At 48.5% G+C, this 20,917-nt stretch overlaps 1 protein-coding gene across 4 annotated transcripts in view; it reads right to left on the bottom strand.

The window, feature by feature from the left end:
* PDE9A (phosphodiesterase 9A) overlaps nt 1-20,917 on the bottom strand; it is a 106,928-nt gene that overhangs the window by 24,663 nt on the left and 61,348 nt on the right. For all 4 annotated transcript variants that reach the window (XM_069581692.1, XM_069581701.1, XM_069581721.1 and 1 more), the window contains 3 exons: nt 11,289-11,343; nt 10,331-10,401; nt 953-1,037 (listed from right to left, as the gene is read on the bottom strand). In XM_069581692.1, the coding sequence (XP_069437793.1) occupies nt 953-1,037; nt 10,331-10,401; nt 11,289-11,343 (211 nt within the window). The remainder of the gene's footprint in view (nt 1-952; nt 1,038-10,330; nt 10,402-11,288; nt 11,344-20,917) is intronic.

Genomic DNA, 20,917 nt, shown 5'->3' with positions numbered 1-20,917 from the left:
ACACATGCACCATGTCCCACGTCATCTCAGCCAACGGGGCATCTCCACCCCCAACCTGAACCTCTGCTTTGACCCCAGTTTGGCCAGGGGTCCAGCTGCACCCGAAACCCCACTCTCCAAGAAGTGCTTGGGGTGTTTTTTTCATGGATTTCGGCAGCCTGGGCACCTCACCCTGGCTCCCCAGGGGCACGCATGGAGGGACGCTCGTTCTGAGGGACAAGTGACTTCTGTGTCTAGATTGTGGTATTGCTCCCCCAACTGGCCACTCTGCGCTGTTGCTAAGGCACTTCAGTCGTGTCCAACTCTGTGCAACCCCCTAGATGTCAGCCCACCAGGCTCCCCTGTCCCTGGGATTCTCCAGGCAAGAACACTGGAGTGGGTTGCCATTTCCTTCTCCAATGCATGATAATGAAAAGTGAAAGTGAAGTCGCTCAGTCATGTCCGACTCTTCGCGACCCCATGGACTGCAGCCTACCAGGCTCCTCTGTCCATGGGATTTTCCAGGCAAGAGTACTGAAGTGGGTTGCCATTGCCTTCTCTGACTCTGCACTGTGAGGACGTCCATATGGAAGCGGGGCCTCTGAGGCCCCAGGACACGCGTCCTCTGGAAGCCAAAGGTCCTTCTCCTTTAATTGATCCCTTTTTCAAAATAATCGATGTCGACTTTGTTCAAGCCGAGGGTGTGAATCTTAACCATTTTCTGTAGGATGCTTCCTCTCTTCTTGTGTGACGTCATCCTCCCCGCCTCCCACAGCCATATCCTCTCTTTTATGAGAAGAAAGCTGTGTAACTAAAAAGCAGATCCCAGACAGTGCCCACTCAAGCCCAGCTGAACCAGATTCTTCAGCCTCGCTTCTGGGGAAAAAAAAGCCCAGGGCCCCCTCCGCCCCATATGGCTACGCAGTGCTCTCCCCGAGTCGTCTGCCTGCGCCTCCCCCGGTGCACACCTTACCTGTTGCTTCTGGCTGCCAGCTCCTCCCTCATCTTTTTAATGTCACTCTTGCATTTCTCAATCTCCACCACTTTTAGTCCTTCCACTGGGGACCAAGAGAAACAAGGAGGTTACCATGGATACACGCGAAGGATGGGGAGGCTGGTAACTGGGGGTTACCACGGCTCCCATGTCCACTACGCGGTGGGAAGGAGGGGAGGCTGGCTCAGACACTGGTTCCCACTCCCGCCCACCCTGCTGGTTCTCTGGCCTCCCACTCACTCAGCTGAAACAGCTGCCCCCAAACACACGCCTGTTCATCGCATTCAGGCCCATTGTCCCTCTAGGATGGAAGCCCCTCCCCCGCCCCACTCCATGAATCTCCACTCTGCCCTCACCCACTTCTTGCTTTCTCTCCATACCCCTAAGCACCAGCTGAGGATCTGGGACAGAGCGTCTTTTATCCCCCAAAGAAAAGGGGGGTTAAGTGTTCCCAGGGTATTAAAATGCAACGGAAGTTTCAGGGGGCAAAATCACAGCTTCCCAGCAAGAATGGAAATTTCATTAAGATAAGAGCTCTGCACTTTAAGATCCTGTAGAGCAGTTAACCAGGTGAAGTCCAGACCTGAAATGGTGAGAAATGAACAGGCCAGGAGAAGGGCCCCAGGCTTGATCATACTTCCGGGGTGCTGGGGCGAGGGGGGGTCCCATTAAGTCAGCACACTACTATTTTGTTTTCCATCAGAGGATGAACTGGCGCTTACACCCACAAGCGAGTATTCAACTTCAAAACGTACACACTTGGCAGGTGCATATTTAGCCCAGAAATGCTGCCAGCTTTGGAAAGGCTTTCTGACTAGAGTCAGTTCATAAGAAATAAAAAAGATGAGCTTTGTTACTTTGTAATCACACCTCGATTTTTATGCAAAAAGATACTACCCACGATGCCACGCATCCCCCTTTTCATCCAGCGTGGCTCTGAATATGGCTAAAAATAAAATGCAGATGATTTCTGAAAGAAAAACAAAGCAGAGCAGCTCGGTGACTTCCGCTGGTTTCCATTAATCCCCTCCCGCCGGGAGGAGCTGTCAGCAGCTCTGGAGCTCATGGCGGTGGAAATTTTCCCAGCACCGCCCTGGGCTCTGGGCAGACAGGCAGGAACTAGAACCTCCCTGGGCGGGTTTTCTAAACATTTCAGGGTCGGGGCCGAGCGGGGGCCAGGCTTTGTGAAACCACGGCATCCTTCCGTCTGTGTGGCAGGAATCTGGAGGATGTGATCTTTGAATCTGGTCCTGGTGACTCTGCCATGTGGGATGCCAAGGCAGAGGCTCAAAAACCACCTCCTCCCTTCGGTACCAGGACGCGGGGCAGTGAGCTGGAGGGGTGGAGGAAATGACATCGGTACTCCGAGCTCCTGCTGGGACCCCACATCCTCCTCTGGGGTCGGAGGCTTTCAGCCTTCTCTTGCACCACCCTGTTACGAGGTGGACGGAAGCCTGGGTCCACTCCCAAGAAGGAGTGCAGCAACACACATCGTAAAGGTTTGCACTGGGGCCAGGAGTGTGCACGCCTCACACTCAGGGCATGCCTCAGCCTCGGTCCCACTGCAGATGCTCACCCCTCGGAGGAGGGGACTACGTTGCAGCCGTGTCTGTCACTGGGACATACAGTGGAGTCAACATCAGTGGCAGGAAGGGGCCCAGGAAAGGGCTGCTAACACGTGAAGGGCAGCACATTTCACAAAGGGGAATACAGCTGGAGAAGGGACCTGGCATGTGGCATAGACTTGGATCCAAAAAGGGAATCCATGTGGGGAAAAGACAGACCATGCTGTACAGTCCAAACCGGGCAGCGGTGCCCTGCCAGGCAGGGTCCACGGTTACACTCATTATGTTTCCAGCATCACTTTTCTGAATACAAAATAACCTATGACTACTACAGAAAATGGAGCAAATACAGGGCCTATCAAAGAAGAGTATTTAAAAATCTATCCATGAGCCCACTGGGCCAGAAGGGAATTCATTTACTATTATATGGTGTTGGAGAAGACTCTTGAGAGTTCCTTGGACTGCAAGGAGATCAAACCAGTCAATCTTAGGAAATTAATCCTGAATATTCATTGGAGGAACTGATGCTGAGGCTGAAGCTCCAATACTTTGGCCACCTGATGCCAAGAGCAAACTCAGTGGAAAAGACCCTGATGCTGGGAAAGACTGAAGGCATGAGGAGAAGGGGATGACAGAGGATAAGATGGTTGGACGGTGTCACCAGCTCGATGGAGATGAGTTTGAGCAAGCTCCAGGAGATAGTGAAGCACAGGGAAGCCTGGCGCGCCGCAGTCCATGGGATTGCAAAGAGTCAGACACGACTGAGCGACTGAACAATATATTATATATATGTGTGTGTGTGTATCCCTCCAGGCATTTCTCTCCCACCCCAGTGCATTCTTAATATCTATCTATTTACTCTTATTTTTAAAAAGACAGAAGATTTTCCTGTCAATCCAGTGGTTAAGGCTTCGTCTTTCAATGCAGGGGGCCCAGGGTTCAATACCTGGTCGGGGAGCTAAGATCCAATATACCTTGAAGCCAAAAAACCAAAACGTAAGATAGAAACAATACTGTAACAAATTAGATAAAGACTTTAAAAATGATCCACATCAAAAAAAATTTCTTAAAGAATAATTTGGGGATCATGCCGCTCTGTCTTCTCATTTGCTTTTTTCCATCATCAAGGTCAAGGACGCTCCTGTTAGCAGCTGCCCACTAGCTCACGGCTCTTGGTGGCTGCCTGATGTTTGATCGAGTGGATATTGGAATTGATGTAGATCAGATTCCTTGGCCATTTATTGGGGGGTGATGTTAAGATTCAGTCTTTTGGGCTACATGGTATGATATCACTTATCTGAATCTCAGAGATCCAGAATTTATGGCAAAAATGTTTATGAAATGGAGTCTGGTTGCCAAGGAAATTGACGGTGAGCAATGAGGTGGCAAAAAGTGCATTCATCAACGGATGAGAAAACGTGTCATGGGATTAAAGCACCAGAGCGCAGGGAGGAAGCCGGGAGGCACTGGGCGGATGCAGGCACGCACAGACCTGGGGCAGTCCCTCCCAGGCCTCGCTGGACACCAGGCTCCCTTTTGGAAAATCCTGGGGGAGCGAGAAGGCCGACTGTGCTGGCCCTCCCCCAAGTCCTGTGGCGACATAGTGAGGCCCCATGGTGGGGACAGATGTCAGCTGCCCATATCTCGGCCCACTCGTCAGTCCCAAACTTTAAACACAGCTGGGCACAGACCAGAGCCCCAGACTAGCGGCCTGAGCATCACATGGACTCTGCTGGCCTCTCTCGGACTTTAGAAGTGGTTCCATGGGCCTCTGCAGGTCACAGCCACCCTGGAGGAGAATGTTCAGGAATGATTCGCTAAGAGTGATGCTGGCTTCAGGAATGGGGCCTCAGTGGGCAGGAGCAAGAGGGTGGTCACGGAGGCAGCTCTGTCCTGTTCTCTCCCCCAACCAGCCCCATTGGGCTCTTCTGAGAGGCTACTGTGGGCAGGCCAGGCCCTGGTGGGGCTGCAGAGCTTTGGAAATCGTTTACAGACACGTAGGAATAGAGCCGTGTTTCAGCATTTCTGCCAAGAACTCTGCTAAGGAATCTGCATAAAGCACATTTCCCGAGCGACAAAAAGAAAAGCAAGGTTTGGTTTCAGTCTTTGGGGTCGTTTGCTCGACCTGGCTGTGAACTCAGGCCCCTGGGGCCAGCTCTCCAGTCTTTAGGTTTGGGGCCAGGCCTGGGCAGGGACTGTAGACCGCCAGGCTCCTCTGTCCATGGGGTTTTCAGGGCAAGAATACTGGAGTGGGTTGCCATGCCTTTTTCCAGGGGATCTTCCTGATCCAGGGATGGAACTCAGGTTCAGGTGGCGCTAGTGGTAAAGAATCCAGCTGTCGATGCAGGAGACTTAAGAGACACAGGTTTGATCCGGGGTCAGGAAATCCCCTGGAGAAGGTAACTGTTACCCATGCCAGTATTCTTGCCTGGAGAATCCCATGGAGAGAGGAGCCTGGTGGGCTACAGCCCATGAGGTCGCAAAGAGTTAGACATGACTGAGCGACTAAGCAGGTGGCACGCATGGACAAGGACAAAGGCTGGATGGGAGCAGGGCTGCCCTGTGCCTGCAGGGTGCCCGGGCCTGTCCTGCAAACAAGAAGAAAGGGAGGGAGGGAGGTGGGGGTGCCCTGGACGGTTCACCTCCAGCCGGGAAGCTAGAGGAGGCCCGGGGTGTCCTGTGTTTAAAACAGCCTTCCATCTAAGTGAGACCCCAGCCTCCCGAAGAAGGAAAACATTCTGTAGAAAAGGAAGGAAAGCCTTTAAGGTGAATTAAGAGCCACAGAAAAATTTATATTTGACTCCAAAAAAACACTTGAGAAGGTTAAAAAAAAAGCAGGAAATTCCATTCAAACACAAGTCAAACCAATGTAACGTGGTTTACAGATGGGCAGTTCTAGCTGGTGCCTCTCTGGACCTCAGAAGCAGAGAACAGTCAGTAGCAGCTCAGACACAGCAGACACAGCACGTATGCGCGTGAGCACGGCGCGCATGTCTGTTCATATGTGTATGTATGTAAGGGTTTGTGTATTTTTGAGTATATGTGCCCATGTTTCTGTGTGTGTCTACATGTATGGGTGTGTATGTGCCTCTGTGTGTGTGTGTCTGTGTGCGTGTCTCTGTGTGTCTGTGTGCATGCCTCTCTGTGTGTGTGTGTGTCTGTGTGCGTGTCTCTCTGTGTGCCTCTGTGTGTGTGTGCCCCTGTGTGTGTGTGCCCCTGTGTGTGTGCCTCTGTGTGTCTATGTGCATGCCTCTGTGTGTGCGTGCCTCTGTGTGTGTCTCTGTGTGCGTGCCTCTGTGTGTGTGTCTGTGTGTGTGCCTCCGTAGCTGTGTGTGTGTGCCTCTGTGTGTGTGCCTCTGTGTGTCTGTGTGCATGCCTGTGTGTGCGTGCCTCTGTGTGTGTCTCTGTGTGAGTGCCTCTGTGTGTGTGTCTGTCTGTGTGCCTCTGTATGTGTGTCTGTGTGTGTGCCTCTGTGTGTGTGTCTGTGTGCGTGCCTCTGTATGTGTGTCTGTGTGTGTGCCTCTGTGTGTGTGTGTCTGTGTGCCTGCCTCTGTATGTGTGTCTGTGTGTGCCTCTGTGTGTGTATCTGTGTGTGCCTCTGTAGCTCTGTATGTGTGTCCCTCTGAGTGTCTGTGTGTGTATGCCTCTGTGTGTGTCTCTGTGTGTGTGCCGCTCTGTGTGTGCCGCACTGTGTGTGTATTCCTCTGTGTGTATGTGTGTGTGTGTGTGTCCACGTGTGGCCTAGTGGAGCAGCCTGGCAGCCTTCACAGGCTGACTTGATTCTGGCAGCAGTGCAGGGTTGGAACTGACCTTCTGAGAGGCTGGGGTGACTAGTTCCCCAAGTGACTGATGGCAGAGGTCTGACGGCCAGATCCCTGTCCAGAGGGCCTCCCCTGTCCGATTCCAGGGTCCCTGGGATGTCTTTGGGGGAGGCACAGATGCTACGTCTGGGCAGCTCTTTGGAACTCATACCCTCCTGCCCTGGGGGTTCAGCTCAGGTGAGGCAACTGTGGTCATTTCCGTGTTAACGGTGGAGCCTGGGGAGCCAGGGAGCGGTCAGCCACAAGCGCCAGGAGAGGACAGGCCTAAAGCCAAGTGGAGTTCAAGGGGCACAAGACCCACCTCCTGCGGTGTGTGAGCCCCCACATTCCTGTGCATGGTGGGCAGCCAGGAGGAGGTGGGGGTGCTGGGGGCTGACATGGGCAGAGGTACTAAGATGGGGCTGGGGGTAACCCAAAGCCCAGAGGGCCCCCCAACCCCAACGATCCAGCTGACCAAAGCGCCTGGAACCCTAACCCTGACCCTCCCCTCCCCCTGAGAAATGCAAGCCCCCTCCATCCCTCCCATTCAGGGCCCAGGTCTCCGGTGCCAGAATGAACACAACTAGTGAAAACATGAGTAACTGCGATCTCGAGAGCCTGGACTGAGTCTTCCAGGTAACCTGTATGCATGGGTGTGACTCCCGTGTTTCACACAAGAGCCCCAGGAGGAGATTCGAGCTAGTTCTGGAGGATTTGGGGCAAGGACAGGCCGGGGAGACGGTTACTGGGGCTCTGTCCTTTAACGGTCCTCAATCCACGAGCCACTTGAAGGCAAAATACAGACACTTCTCTGCCTGATTGCTGCTCTCATGGCCAGAGACCGGAAGCCCTCGGTCTCACAGCTCTCGGCAGGAGTTCTGAAAATTAATTAACGGCTTCTTTAACCCGCCTGTGTACAAAGAATGGAAGGCCTGGGGCTGGCTTCTGTACAGGGAGGGGCCAGTGGAGCTGGAGGAGAGGAGGATGAAGCAGGAGGCACCTGCCGCCCCCCTCCACCCGCCAGGCATCTGCTCCCCAGGTGGTGACTGGAAGACGGCTCTTCTCTTAAGTGTAGGCAGTGACTCAGCAGTGAACGCTTTTTGTGATCTCTGCCTGAACCACTTCCCACGTGTGGACAGTTCTACCCCATGGGGCTTGGTGGGAAGTGGGGCTTGCCTCCCACTGCAGAAGATGAAACAGCAAACGCTCACAGCAGTGGGTTGAATTGTGCCCCCGTAAGAGACAGGCAATGACATGGGGAAAAGCTATGATGAATCTAGAGAGTGTAATAAAAAGCAGAGACATCACTTTGCCAACAAAGGTCTATAGAGTCAAAGCTATGGTTTTCCAGTAGTCATGTACGGATGTGAGAGCTGGACCATAAAGAAGGCTGAGTGCTGAAGACCGATGCTTTTGAACTGTGGTGCTGGAGGAGACTCTTCAAGGTCCCTTGGACTGCAAGGAGATCAAACCAGTCAATCTTAAAGGAAATCAACTCTGAATATTCATTGGAAAGACTGATGCTGAAGCTGCTTCTCCAATCCTTTGGCCACCTCATGTGAAGAGCCAACTCATTGGAAAAGATCCTGATGCTGGCAAAGATTGAAGGCAGGAGGAGAAGGGGACGACAGAGGACGTGATGGCTGGATGGCATCACCGACTAAATGGACATGAGTTTGAACAAACTCCAGGAGATGGTGAAGGGCAGAGGAACCTGGCATTCAGCAGTCCATGGGCTGCAAAGAGTCGGACATGACTGAGCAACTGAAGAAGGGAGAGGCTCACATCCTGATCCCCAGAATGCAAGTGTGACTTGTTCAGGAGATGGATCCTGAGAGCGGATCGTCCTGGGTGAGGGTGGGCTCAAAATCCAGAGAGAGGTGCCTGATGCGGGAAGGTAGGGGAGACCTGAGTGCAAAGGAGGGCAGGGGGAGGCTGAGTGCAGTGACGGCCACACGCCAAGCCCGTGGGCAGCCTGGGAGCCATAGCAGGCTCGGGACAGGGTCCCTCCAGGAGGAACTGGCCCTGCGGCACCTTGACCTCGGCATCTGGCCTCCAGACTGCGGGAGAATTCATTTCTGTTGTTCCAACCACCTAGTTTGGGTGCTTTGACATGACAGCCACAGGAAACTAACATACTCAGTTTCTCTGGCCTTCCCTACAGTGGGCAGGGGTAGGGCGCGGGGTGTGTGTGTGTTGTGTGTGGGCATGGGGTCCGTTCTGTCCAGACTCTGGACCTGCAGCTGATGTTTGCAGCAGTGGCCACGAGCTATGGGGGGGTCCCGACACTGATCTTGGGATGCTGGGGATACTGTACACCTGGGGCTCAGATCTGCCAGATCCGAGTCCTCACAACATCAGCTCTATGTGGGGTATGGGGCATTGCTCCTGCTGTACAGCTACTGAGGAGCCTCGTCCTGACACTCTCAGCACCCAGGGGACCCCCCCCACCCCCGCCTAATTCCTCAGAGGCAAAACCTCTTTTCTGCTCAATATGGCCACAACTGGTGTCTGTGGCAGTGGCTACAAGGCCAGCTGCTACAGCAGCTTTCTAAACTGCTCTTCCTTGAGCTTCCCCTCAAATCCCCAGCTTCTCATGGTGAAAGGTGCTGGTGAAAGCCCTAGGATGTCAGGGCTTGTTGTTCAGTCACTAAGTCTTGTTCAACTCTTTGCAACCCCATAAATTGCACAATGCCAGGCTTCCCTGTCCTTCACTATCTCCTGGAGTTTGCTCAAACTAATGTCCATTGAATTGATGACGCCATCCAGCCATCTCATCCTCTGTTGACTCCTTCCCCTCTTTCCCTCAATCTTTCCCAGCATCAGTCTTTTCCAGTGAGTCAGTTTTTCCTATCAGGTGGCCAAAATACTGGAGCTTCAGCTTCAACATCAGTCCTTCCAATGAATATTCAGGACTGATTTCCTTTAGGATTGACTGGTTTGATCTCCTTGCAGTCCAAGGGACTCTCAAGAGTCTTTTCTAACGCCACAGTTCAGAAGCATCAATTCTTCGATGCTCAGCCTTCTTTACGGTATTTACTTTTCCAATTTGCTGAATGAACTCAAGCAGGTCGCTTAATCTCTTTGGCTCTTTCACTGTCAATGGACAAGGTAGAACTGTTTTTGCAGCTCTAATGACCAAATGGATTTAAAAAACGCTGCTGCACTTTGAAAAGGGTGACTGTAAATCACGATTCAAGTTCTTTAGGCGAATTGGTTTTGGACACAATCGTGATTTTTTTTTTTCTTGGAAAAAACCAAGCAGTTCATACAAGGTATGAAAAGCGGACCTTCAATGAGTTAGCCAGGTAGAGGCTGCGATGCCATCCTGATAGCCTCATGTCTGGAGTCTGTTTACTCACGCCGCAAGTCAGTAAATGCAGTGCCCAGGAGCCATTAACCTTGACATTAGCCTTGACACTGACAAAGAGCCATCTCTTTGTGCCCTGGGCGGGGAATTGTGGACCACAAGGAATTCAAGCACTGCCTCTTATTTTACGGGTGGGACACAAAGGGTGACTGCCTGGAAGTTGTTATCTTCCGGAGTTTTAGCTACTTGATCACTGAGTCAGGCCTTGGTGGTCATTCAGTAGACATCTTCCCCTAAAACTGTGAAACCACAGAGTACGGGTTGCTGTGTTCTCATTTATGTAGAAAGGGACACACACAAGCTCTTCTGCAGAGGTTCCTCTCCGGGCAGGCCCGGTCTAGGAAGCCCCGTGGTTTCCTCTGCACTCTTATTGCAAATTACTGTGTACTTCTAACATGTTGCGAGTTACTGGGTTACTTTTAAAACAGAATAAAATGCTTAAGATTCATCACTCTTCTAACCTTTGTTAACTTCAAAGGTAAGTACTGAGTATTTCACAAAGACAAGACATTCGTTCTGAGCCTCACCTCCCCTGCCATCATCACGCACCATGGCTTAAGTGGCTTAATTTAAACTAGGGTTAAAAGACACATCAGCAAAAAGGCATCAACACGCCACTCACATTCGACGCGTTTCTCTAGCACTGCCAAGTGATTTGCAACTTCAGCTTTCAGCTCGTTGATTTTAAAAGCTCTGGGAAGGAAAAAAACAAAACAACATAACTCCTCAAATTCTCCAAGTTAAAGTAGGTTCAGTCAACATCTGCCGGCTCCTTGCCATGGTGAGGCCCACGGTGGGCTGGTGAGGGGCCCAAACAGAGGAGTTGCTTTTAAGGAACTCCTGGGAGTTGGAGACGGGCAGGGAGGACGAAGAGGACACACTCTGGAATTATCTCGAAGGTGTATTTTTTAAGACCGGAACACAGAGTGGGCATGATTACTCCCCATACCTGGCTAGTGAGCAGATGCTCTCTGGGGAGGACCTGGGTTCTCTGCTCACCCCTGGCATGGACCAGCACTCACCCCCGCCCCACCCCTCAACCTCGCCAACACACACCCTGTGCCACTGGGCAGAGAACACCTTAGGCAGCTGGTGTGCCCTCCTCTGGGATCCAACCCATTCAGTTCAACAACTCTTGGGCTTTAAGAAAATACCCTGTGCCTTCTCCCCATTTCAACTACCCGGGGGCAGTAAGGTGCCATAGGAGGTAACTGAGAAAACGCAAAGCACTGACTCCAGAACTGCAGAATAACTCAGAATGAAGAGTGAGCCAGAGATCCACACGGGATCTCTGCTGTCAGTTCCTGTAGGCTGAAGTCCTCGCCCCAGAAGAGCCAGCTGAGGACATTCTCAGCAACACGGGTTCTTACTCTGAAAGCACCAGCAGGAGAGCATCTCCTGGACCCCAGGCATGCTGGCTTAGTCACAGAATTCCCCAAAGGACCCCACCGGGCAGGTAGCTTCTCCGGGGAAGTGATGGCTGAGAGCCTGCCGGCTGAGATAGCCTCAACGCAAAGGGCCCACCCACCAAGAAGAGAAAGAGTACCCAGCCCTGGAAAAGATGCATCCAGATTCTGTACCTTGAGAACTGCTCTGCCACCTGGGTCAGCACGTTCTGGATCAGTTCTTCTTTCTCTGCAGATGAGAAAAGAAAGACTGATGGAAAAGGGTGCACTCTGTGGACCATGGGCTGAACCCCAACACCGTACCCAGGAGCTGCCTGGGTACCTGGGAGGAGGGGTGCTCTGGCCACTGGTCAGCAGCAGGGCCTCTCCTGGGCCTCAGGTTTCCCGTCCAGCTTCAGAGGCCCTTTCCCCTGGGACAGCTCTCAGTGGTGCCTCAGCAGAGTGGCTAGGCTGTGAACCTCCTGCAGTCAGCACCAGCCATAAAAGCAGGCAGGACTGGTCTTTAAATACGGGACACTTTCATGCGGTGACCTGGTCCATTTTATGGGGGCAATTACTATGATGGAAAGTTCAAGGCATATTTTGAGTGCAACACACACTGTTCTCACGGTAGGTCCCAGAGAGAGGAAGCAGCTGGGGTGAGCGAGTTTGTCCCTCTGTTGCCTGGCACATAAAACTGGGCTGGGCGGCTGGGTTTACAAGGTTCAGACCCCAGGCTGTATGTAGCTGCCCATTTTCCTGTTTCCTGACCGGGCCCAGTTCAGGATGCCTCATAGAAAGGTGCGGAATGCATGGCACCATTCCAGCCACTCTATGCTCTTGGGAAGGGTGGGCTCTCCCCTTGGTTCCAGGTGACAGTTTAGTTCACACCCTAAAACTCTGGGGACCTAAACAAGGCTTCCTCCTGAACTCATGTAAGCTTCCATATAGCTTCTAAAACCGACACAAATCAAAACCAAGCCAAGCCTGTCCAGACAAACAAAATCCCCAATAATCCAATTTGGCAACAGGGCTCAAAAGCTAAAAATGTTCACGTGCTCTGATTTATTGTTTCCAATTCTAGGAAAAACCACATATATGGACACAAAAGATGTTCATCACGACGTTATTTAACACAGTGAAAACTGTAATGGCCTATATGTCCATCAAATGGACATCACTTATACCATTTAAATGTGGTATGGTGTATCTGTACTGTGGAAACATATTCTGCTACTAGAAATAATATCTTAGAAAAATGTTCATGCCTATTATAAAACTAAGAAAGTCATAATACAGTGTGATTTCATTTCTTAAAACTTGGGCGAGTATACTCCAAAATAATAATAGTAGTTACTTTTTGGTTGTAAGATTATATATAAGCTTTTTTCCTTATTTTTGTTTCTCTATATCTAATATACTTCTATAATAACTTATGTTAATTTCACAGAAGTATTTAAAAAATAATCTAAAATAACCTCTAGGACCTGCCAAAGGAAAGAGTAGGCCAGATGACCCATGGTTTCCTCCGGCTTTAGCATCCTATGACTTGATGAGAAGAAGGAAAACGATGTCCCATCATATCTCTGGGAAATGCAAGGGTTAAAAATGTCAGCCAGGAAACTTTATTGAGCCACATGTTGAGCTGATCAAAGTTCTATCCTTCAGAGAGGACCAGACCCCCCAGGGAAGAAAAATGGTGGCTCCATTGACAAGACCCACCAGTGAGAAGGCTTCACAGGCCTCCTTGGTGAACGTAGTAGTATTTTAGATCACTTACTCTGAAATCTTGGGCAAAAGTGTATCACATAACCTTGAAGAGTTAGTGGTCTGTCTCAGTCTTGAGATATATTTAAAAGTCCATCAACAGTTGCAGAATGCACATTCTTTTCAGGTGCCTCTGAAGTGAAGTCAAAGTTGCTCAGGTGTGTCTGACTTTTTGCGACTCCATGGACTCTACAGTCCATGAAATTCTCTAGGCCAGAATACTGGAGTGGGTAGCCTTTCCCTTTTCCATGGGATCTTCCCAACCCAGGGATCAAACCCAGGTCTCCTGCACTGCAGGCAGATTCTTTACCAGCTGAGGCACAAGGGAAGCCCTGTGCCTATGAAGCATATACCAAAATAGACCATAGGTTGGTCCACACACACACAAAACCCACAACAAATTTAAAAGAACCACAACCAAACAGAGTATGGTTTGTGACCTTTAAGAGAATCAAACTAGAAATCAGTAACAGAAAGATCTTCAAACACTTTGAAACTAAAGGACACACTTCTAAGTAATACATGGGTCAAAGAGGAAATCTTAGGGATACAAAAATAGACACCGAATGATAATTGCATTACAGAATTTTGTTGTTTTCTGCCAAGTAGAATGAGAACGAAAATACAACACATGAAAATTTAGCGGTGGGACACAGCTAAAGCAGTGCTGAGAGGAATGTTTATAGCACTGTATGCTTGCATTCTCAGAGAGGGAAACTCTTAACGCCATAATCTAAGAACCTAGAAAAAGAAAAGCAAAAATAAACCCCCAAGGACAGCAGAAGGAAGGATATAATAAAAAGCAGAAATCAGTGAAACAGAAAACAGAAAAGCAACACAGGAAATCAATGAAACAAAGGACTGGTTATTTAAAGATATCAACACATTGACAAATCTCTGGCAAGACTAAGAAACACAGAGAGAAGACACAGATCACCAGTGTCTGGGATGAAAGGGGAGACAGCACTACGGACCTTGCAGACCTCAAAAGGGGCAACAAGGAAACACGAGACATGACTCTAAACACAGAATCTTGATATCCTGGACAAAAATGGACCAGATCCGAGAAAAGTGTGACCCACCGCACTCCTCCAACATGAAGCACACGATGTGAACAGTCTGCAACTCGTAAGGAAACTGTCCTTATTTAAAAAAAATCCCTCCAAAGAAATTTCCAGGCGCAAACGGTTTCACTGGAGAATTTTACCAAACATTTAGAGAAGAATGAATCAGTCCTTCAAGAATTCAACAATGTCTTCTAGACAACAGAAGAGAAGGGTACGTTTTTTGATTCACTTTATGAAGCTAGTATTAACCTGATACCAAATCTAACAAAGACAACAAAAAAAGAAAACTGCAAGTCAATATCCGCCATTAATATGAATGCAAAGATTCTTAACAAAATATCAGCAATTAGAATTCAGCAAAATATAAAAATAGAATAAGTGAGTTCAACATGGTCACAGTATACAAGATAAATATACAAATTGACTGTATTTATATACATTAGCAATGACCATGTAGACACTGAAATTAAAATCACAGCACCATTTATAAACACTTGAAAAAATTCAAATAACTTAAGTGTAAATAAAACATATGATGAAGTTGTGTGTTGAAAACTACAAAACTCTGGTAAAAGAAAGATATAAATGGTGAGACCTACCATTTTCATAAGAGTCTTGTGAGGGTGAAAGAGGAGAGTGAAATTGCTGGCTTAAAACTCAACATTCAGACTAAGATCACGGCATCTGGTCCCATCACTTCATGGCAAATAGATGGGGAAAAAGTGGAAGCAGTGACAGATTTTATTTTCTTGGACCCCAAAATCACTGTGGATGGTGACTGCAGGCATCTGTGGAGTTAAAAGACACTTGCTCCTTGGAAGGAAAGCTATGACAAACCTAGACAGCATATTAAAAAACAGAGATATCATTTTGCTGACAAAGGTCTGTAGAGTTAAAGTTATGGTTTGCCCAGTAATTATGTATGGGTGTGAGAGTTGAACCATAAAGAACATGAGCACTGAAGAATTGATGCTTTTGAACTGTGGTCCTGGAGGAGACTCTTGAGAGTCCCTTGGACTGCAAGGAGATTAAAGCAGTCAATCCTAAAGGAAATCAACCCTGAATATTCATTGGAAGGACTGATGCTGAAGCTGAAGTGTCACTACTTCGGCCACCTGATGTAAAGAGTCAACTCATTGGAAATAACCCTGATGCTGGGAAAGATTGAGGCCAGGAAGAGAAGGGGCTGACAGACAATGAGATGGCTGGATAGCATCACGGACTCAATGGACATGAGTTTGAGCAAGCTCCGGGAAATAGTGAAGGACAGGGAAGCCTGGTATGCTGCAGTCCATGGGGTCACAGAGTCAGACATGACTTAGTGACTGGGTAACAACGACAAAGGCAAAGTGGACTCTAGATGTAAAATAGGAAACTATAAAACTTAGAAAGAAATGGAGGAAAATCTTCAGATTCTTGGGCTAGGCAGAGGGTTCTCAGACTTGACAACAAAAACAATCCATAAAAGGGAAAATTGATAAACTGGACTTTATCAAAGGTAGAACTTTTCCTTTGGGAAAAATTCTGCTAAGAGATTAAAAGGTATATAGTCTGGGGAAAAAAATATTTGCAAATCATGTATCTGACAAAGACTTGAAAACAGACGGTGAAAAGAATAGGAAGAACTCAACAGTAAAAAAAAACAGAACAATTCAGTTTGAAAACGGGCAGGGCACAGACATTTATTCATCTGCTTGTTTTGGCTTGTGGGATCTTGGTTCCTGATCAGGGATTGAATCCCAGCCCCCACAGTGAACGCCCTGAGTCCTAACCACTGGACCACCAGGGATTGCCATGAGCAGACATTTTACTGAAGAGAATATACAGATGGATGATAAGCACATGAAAAGATGCTGAGCTACATGAGTCATTGGGAAATGCAAAGGAAACCACACTGAAATATCACTGCACACTTATCAAAAAAGCTAAAAAAATAAAAATAAAAAAAGTGACAACCCCAAATGCTGGAAAAGATGTGGAGAAACTAGCTTACTCACACACTGCTGGTGGGAATGTAAACCAGAACAGCTATTCTGGGAAAGGGTTTGGCAGTTTCTTAACAAAACTAAATATACAATTACTGTACGACCTGCACCTGCCCTCTGGGACAGAGAAGTGACAGGTTATGTTTACACAGAAGTCGGTACACAATGTTCAGAACAGTTTTTATTTTCAATTGCCCTAAACCAGAAACAACCCAGATGCCCTTCAGTAGATGAATGAATAAACAAACTGTGTTCCGGCCACACCATGAAATATTACTCAGTAATAAAAAAGATTGAACTTGTGATACACATAATAGCCTGGATGCATTTCTAGAGAATTATGCTGAGTGAAAAAATTATGCTGAGTCAATCCCCAAACTCACTCATTTATACAACATTCTTGAAATGACAAAACTATAGAGATGGAGAACAGATTAGTAAGTGTCAAGGGTTAAGGGGCGGTGGATAAAGGGATCTGGATGACACTATAGAAAAGACACTTGCTCCTTGGAAGGAAGGCTATGACCAACCTAGACAGCCTATTAAAAAGCAGAGACATCACTTTGCTGACAAAAGTCTGTATAGTCAATGGTACAGTTTTTCTAGTAGTCAGGTATGTCTGTGAGAGTTGGATCAAAAAGAAATTTGAGTGCCAAAGAATTGATGCTTTCAAACTGTGGTGCTACAGAAGACTCTTGAGAATCCCTTGGACAGCAAGATCAAATCAGTGAATCCTAAAGGAAATCAGTCCTGAATACTCACTGGAGGACTGATGCTGAAGCTGAAGCTCCAATACTTTAGTCACCTGATGCAAAGAGCCGACTCATTGGAAAAGACCCTGATGCTGGGAAAGACTGAAGGCAGGAAGAGAAGGGGGTGACAGAGGATGAGATGGTTGGATGGCATCACCGACTCAATGGACATGAATCTGAGCAGACTCCAGGACAGTCAAGGACAGCGAAGCCTGGCATGCTGCAGTCTGTAGGGTCACAAACAGTTGGCGACAACTTAGCCACTGAACAACATAGAAGGACAGCACGAGGGCCCCTTGGGGGACGAGATGCTCTGTGCTTGGACTGCAGCAGTGTCTGGGGTGAGATCTTACTGCCATCTGAAGGATGTTACCGTACCAGCAAAAAGGGTACGGGGTGCCTGGGTCTCTGCATTTTTTCTTACAACTGCATGTGATTGTATAATGACTTAAAAAAAAGTTTAACAAAAAATTTAATAGATAGAATGGAAAGAAAAAGTTAAGGAGTAATTTTCCCTTGTCTTTTGAGGTGGGCTCCTTTGAACATTACAGGATTTTTTTAAGATTTTTTTTTTTTTTGATGTGGACTATTTTTTAAGTCTTCATTGAATTTGTTATAGTATTACTTCTGTGTTACATTTCGATTCTTTGGCTGAGAGGTGTGTGGGATCTTAGCTCTCCGACCAGGGCTCTAACTGCACCTCCTGCACTGGAAGTCTTAACCACAGGATTTTGATGCTGAAATTTAATTTCTACTTCAAGCACTTCATCCCATACCTTCCTTTTCCTGGCTGAATTCAAGGGTCAGATATTCACATGCCGGTCCATGTAACAGCTACACCTCAGCCCATGTGCCACCCATGTCAACAAATCTGATGTCTTCAGAAAGGGCACAGGCACAAAGGTAAGCTGGCAGGGAGAGAGCCCCAGGGTGCCGGTGCCCAGGTCATGGCACTTATTCTGCTGCCATCTCTGTAATTTCGCCCAGAGCTGCTTCTTCAGATCCTGCACAATCTACATTCCTGGGTAAGGGGAAAGGGCAAAGAAAAAAATGCCTCTGTGCAAAAGGCCAACCACACCCACACATCCATAAACACAGCCTGTTCAGGAAGTGGGTGCCTCCCCCGCCCCACCCCAGTGCACTGGAATTCCTGCCGCAGGCCACTGCTTCCTCCCAGGGGAGTTCTGAACTTAAATTGTGTGTAGAATACTCTGGGCAGAGCCTGGCCGGTGGTGCGCACTCCTGCCTTAGCTGTCACCACTGCTATACTATGTCATTAAAGGTTGCCAGCATCCACAGGTGGTGTCATTCTGTCACTAAGGGTCCCTGACAGCCACAGGTGCTGTTATGTCACTAAGGGTCACCAATAGCCATTGTTGTTCAGCTGCTAAGTTGTGTCTGACTCTTTGCTACCTATGGACTGTAGCACGCCAGGCTTCTCTATCCTCCACTATCTCCCAGAGTTTGCTCAGATTCATGTCTATTAAGTCGATGATGCTACCTAACCATCTCATCCTCTGCCACCCCCTTCTCCTTTTGCCTTCAACCTTTCCCAGCATCAGCCTTTTCCAGTGAGTCAGCTCTGCATCAGGTGGCCAAAGTACCCGCGCTTCAGTTTTAGCATTAGTCCTTCCAATGAATATTCAGCATTGATTTCCTTTAGGATTGACTGGTTTAATCTTGCAGTTCAAGGGACTCTCAAGAGTCTTCTCCAGCATCACAATCCAAAAGCATCAATTCTCTGATGCTCAGCCTTCTTTATGGTCCAACTCTCACATCCATACATGACTGCTAGAAAAACCACAGCTTTGACTCTATGGACCTTTTCCGGTAAAGTGATGTCTCTGCTTTGTAATATGCTGTCTAGGTTTGTCATAGCTTTTCTTCCAAGCAGCAGCAGGCATAGGTGTTGAAACATGACTAAGGGACCCTGGCATCCACAGGTGTTGTTCCATCACTAATGGTCACTGAGCAGCTGTTCTATCACTGAGGGTTGCTGGCAGCTACGGGCTCTGTGAAACCTTCTCTTGCTTTGAGTGCCTTCCCTGGTGTGTTCAGGGTCCCTGGGGTGACAGGCTGAACTCTGGGGGGGGGTGCAGGGAACCATGTCCAGGCTGAGAAGCCGCAGCATCCTTCCTACAGTGTCCTGAAGGTGCTTTTCAGTTCCCCAGGGCCTCTGGAAGCCTCGGGTAGCCCTAAATTCCTGGATTTAGGGGCAACAAGTAGTTTTCAATTGCATATATGAGTCAGTCCCAACTTTGGTGGCCAAACCACACTGTATCAGGAAAAGTTGACAGTATGTATGTGCGTGCTAAGTCACCTCAGTCATGTCTGACTCTTGGCGGCCCCATGGACTGTAGCCCACCAGGCTCCTCTGTCCATGGAATTCTCCAGGCAAGAATACTGGAGTGGGTTGCGATTTCCTTCTCCAGGGGCTCTTCTCAACCCAGGGATCGAACCCCCATCTCTTCTGCATTGGCAGGTGGGTTCTTTACCACTAGCACCACTTGTAGGAAACCCACTCTTTGCTAGATACTGCGTGGCATATACAGAATTTTAAAAATTAAAGTATATTCAAGTGCTTCTGCTTTGAGAGTTTTAGATAGCTTTAAGAATAAGCAGCCACAGAATGTAATTGGTATAGCCCCTATGGAGAACAGTATGGAGGTTCTTAAAAAAACTAAAAACAGAGCTCATATAAGACCCTGCAATCCCACTCCTGGGCATATATCCAGAGAAAAATATGGCCCGAAAAGATACATTCTCCACAATGTTCACTGAAGCACTGTTTACAATGGCCAAGACATTAAAACCACCTAAATGTCCATCAACAAAGGAATGGATAAAGAAGGTGGGGTGTATATATATATATATATATATATATATATATATACACACAGTGGAAGACTACTCAGCCATTAAAAAGAATGAAATAAGGCCATTTGCAGCCACATGAGTGGACCTAGAGAGTGTCATACTGAGTGAAGTGAGCCAGACAGAGAAGGAGAAATGTCACATGGCATCCCGCATATGGAGACTCTAAAAAGAAATGATACAAACGAACTTAACTTACCAAGGAGAAAGAGACTCACAGACTTAGAAAACGAACTCATGGTTGCCGGGGTGGGGGAAGGGATAGTTGAGGACTCTGGGAAGACCATGTGCACACTGCTATATTTAAAATGGATAACCAACAAGACCTGCTGTATAGCACATGGAACTCTTCTCAACGGCATGTGCCAGCCTGGATGGGAGGTGGGGGAGAATGGAAGCATGTATATATATGGCGGGTCCCTTCACTGTTCACCTGAAACTATCACAACATTGTTAACTGGCTATGCCCCAACACAAAATGTCATTGTTGTCAAAATAATAATAATAACCATCCACACCAGGGATGCTGGCAGTTCAAGATTGGACATGACTGGGGGTCTTTGCGAGGGGTCATGCTGGTGTCCTACTGGACTGTTGAAAAGCCTTTGGAAGTTTCTGAGATAACCGAGAGAGAAAGTAAGACTGAGAGAACAGGAGTCAGCAGAATGCCTGCTGGTTCACAGAATAGAGGCTGCGGCGGAGGCGGCCCACGGCCACGGGTGACCCACGTGTTCTCCAGAGAAGACTCTGCTCCGTGAGAACAGCTGACGTATCATCAGAAGTGTCCCCAGGTCTAGGACATGCTACTGAATGTCTAGGATGCTACTCCAAGCTCACCACGATTTAATGAGTGCCCACGGCTTTAACTAAGGCAAAGATTTAATGAAGGCCAAACGGTCAGCCGTCAGCACAGAGGTCTCGTCACCAGCCTCTGCAGGTCTGGGCTGCTCTCTCCCTGCTCACACCTAGACAGGACTGGCTTAAATATGCTGGGGGCCTCGTCCGCTGACCTCCTGGGTAACTGGCCCTGCTGGGTAGATGCTGGGGCTAGCAGAGTCTCCCACCCATTACGGAACAGTTGCGTTTAGTTCCAGAACCATCTTGCAGTCTGGCAGCATCTGAACTGGGTTTTATGGATATTTCCAGACTGTGGCTCTCTATCAGGGTGGCCCTCAACCTGACTTGGGCCAGAACTGAGGGATCAGGAGCAGCCCACCCCCTGGAGACTGGTGCAGAGTTGCCCAGTGGGGGTTGTGGGCAGGACTCTGCCTGTGGGCTGGCAGGATGGGTACCCTTCCCCATGGTGTTTCTTCAGCTGCCCCCGTGAGTGGCCAGAACAGCATCCATGCCTGCCTTCCCCCGGTGCCAGAGGCTGCTGC

Source organism: Ovis canadensis, chromosome 1 (genome assembly GCF_042477335.2).
Source record: "Ovis canadensis isolate MfBH-ARS-UI-01 breed Bighorn chromosome 1, ARS-UI_OviCan_v2, whole genome shotgun sequence".
In the NCBI taxonomy this organism is placed as follows: Eukaryota; Metazoa; Chordata; class Mammalia; order Artiodactyla; family Bovidae; genus Ovis; species Ovis canadensis.
Note: the sequence above shows the minus strand (reverse complement) of the source record. Positions and strands in the feature narration are given on the sequence as shown.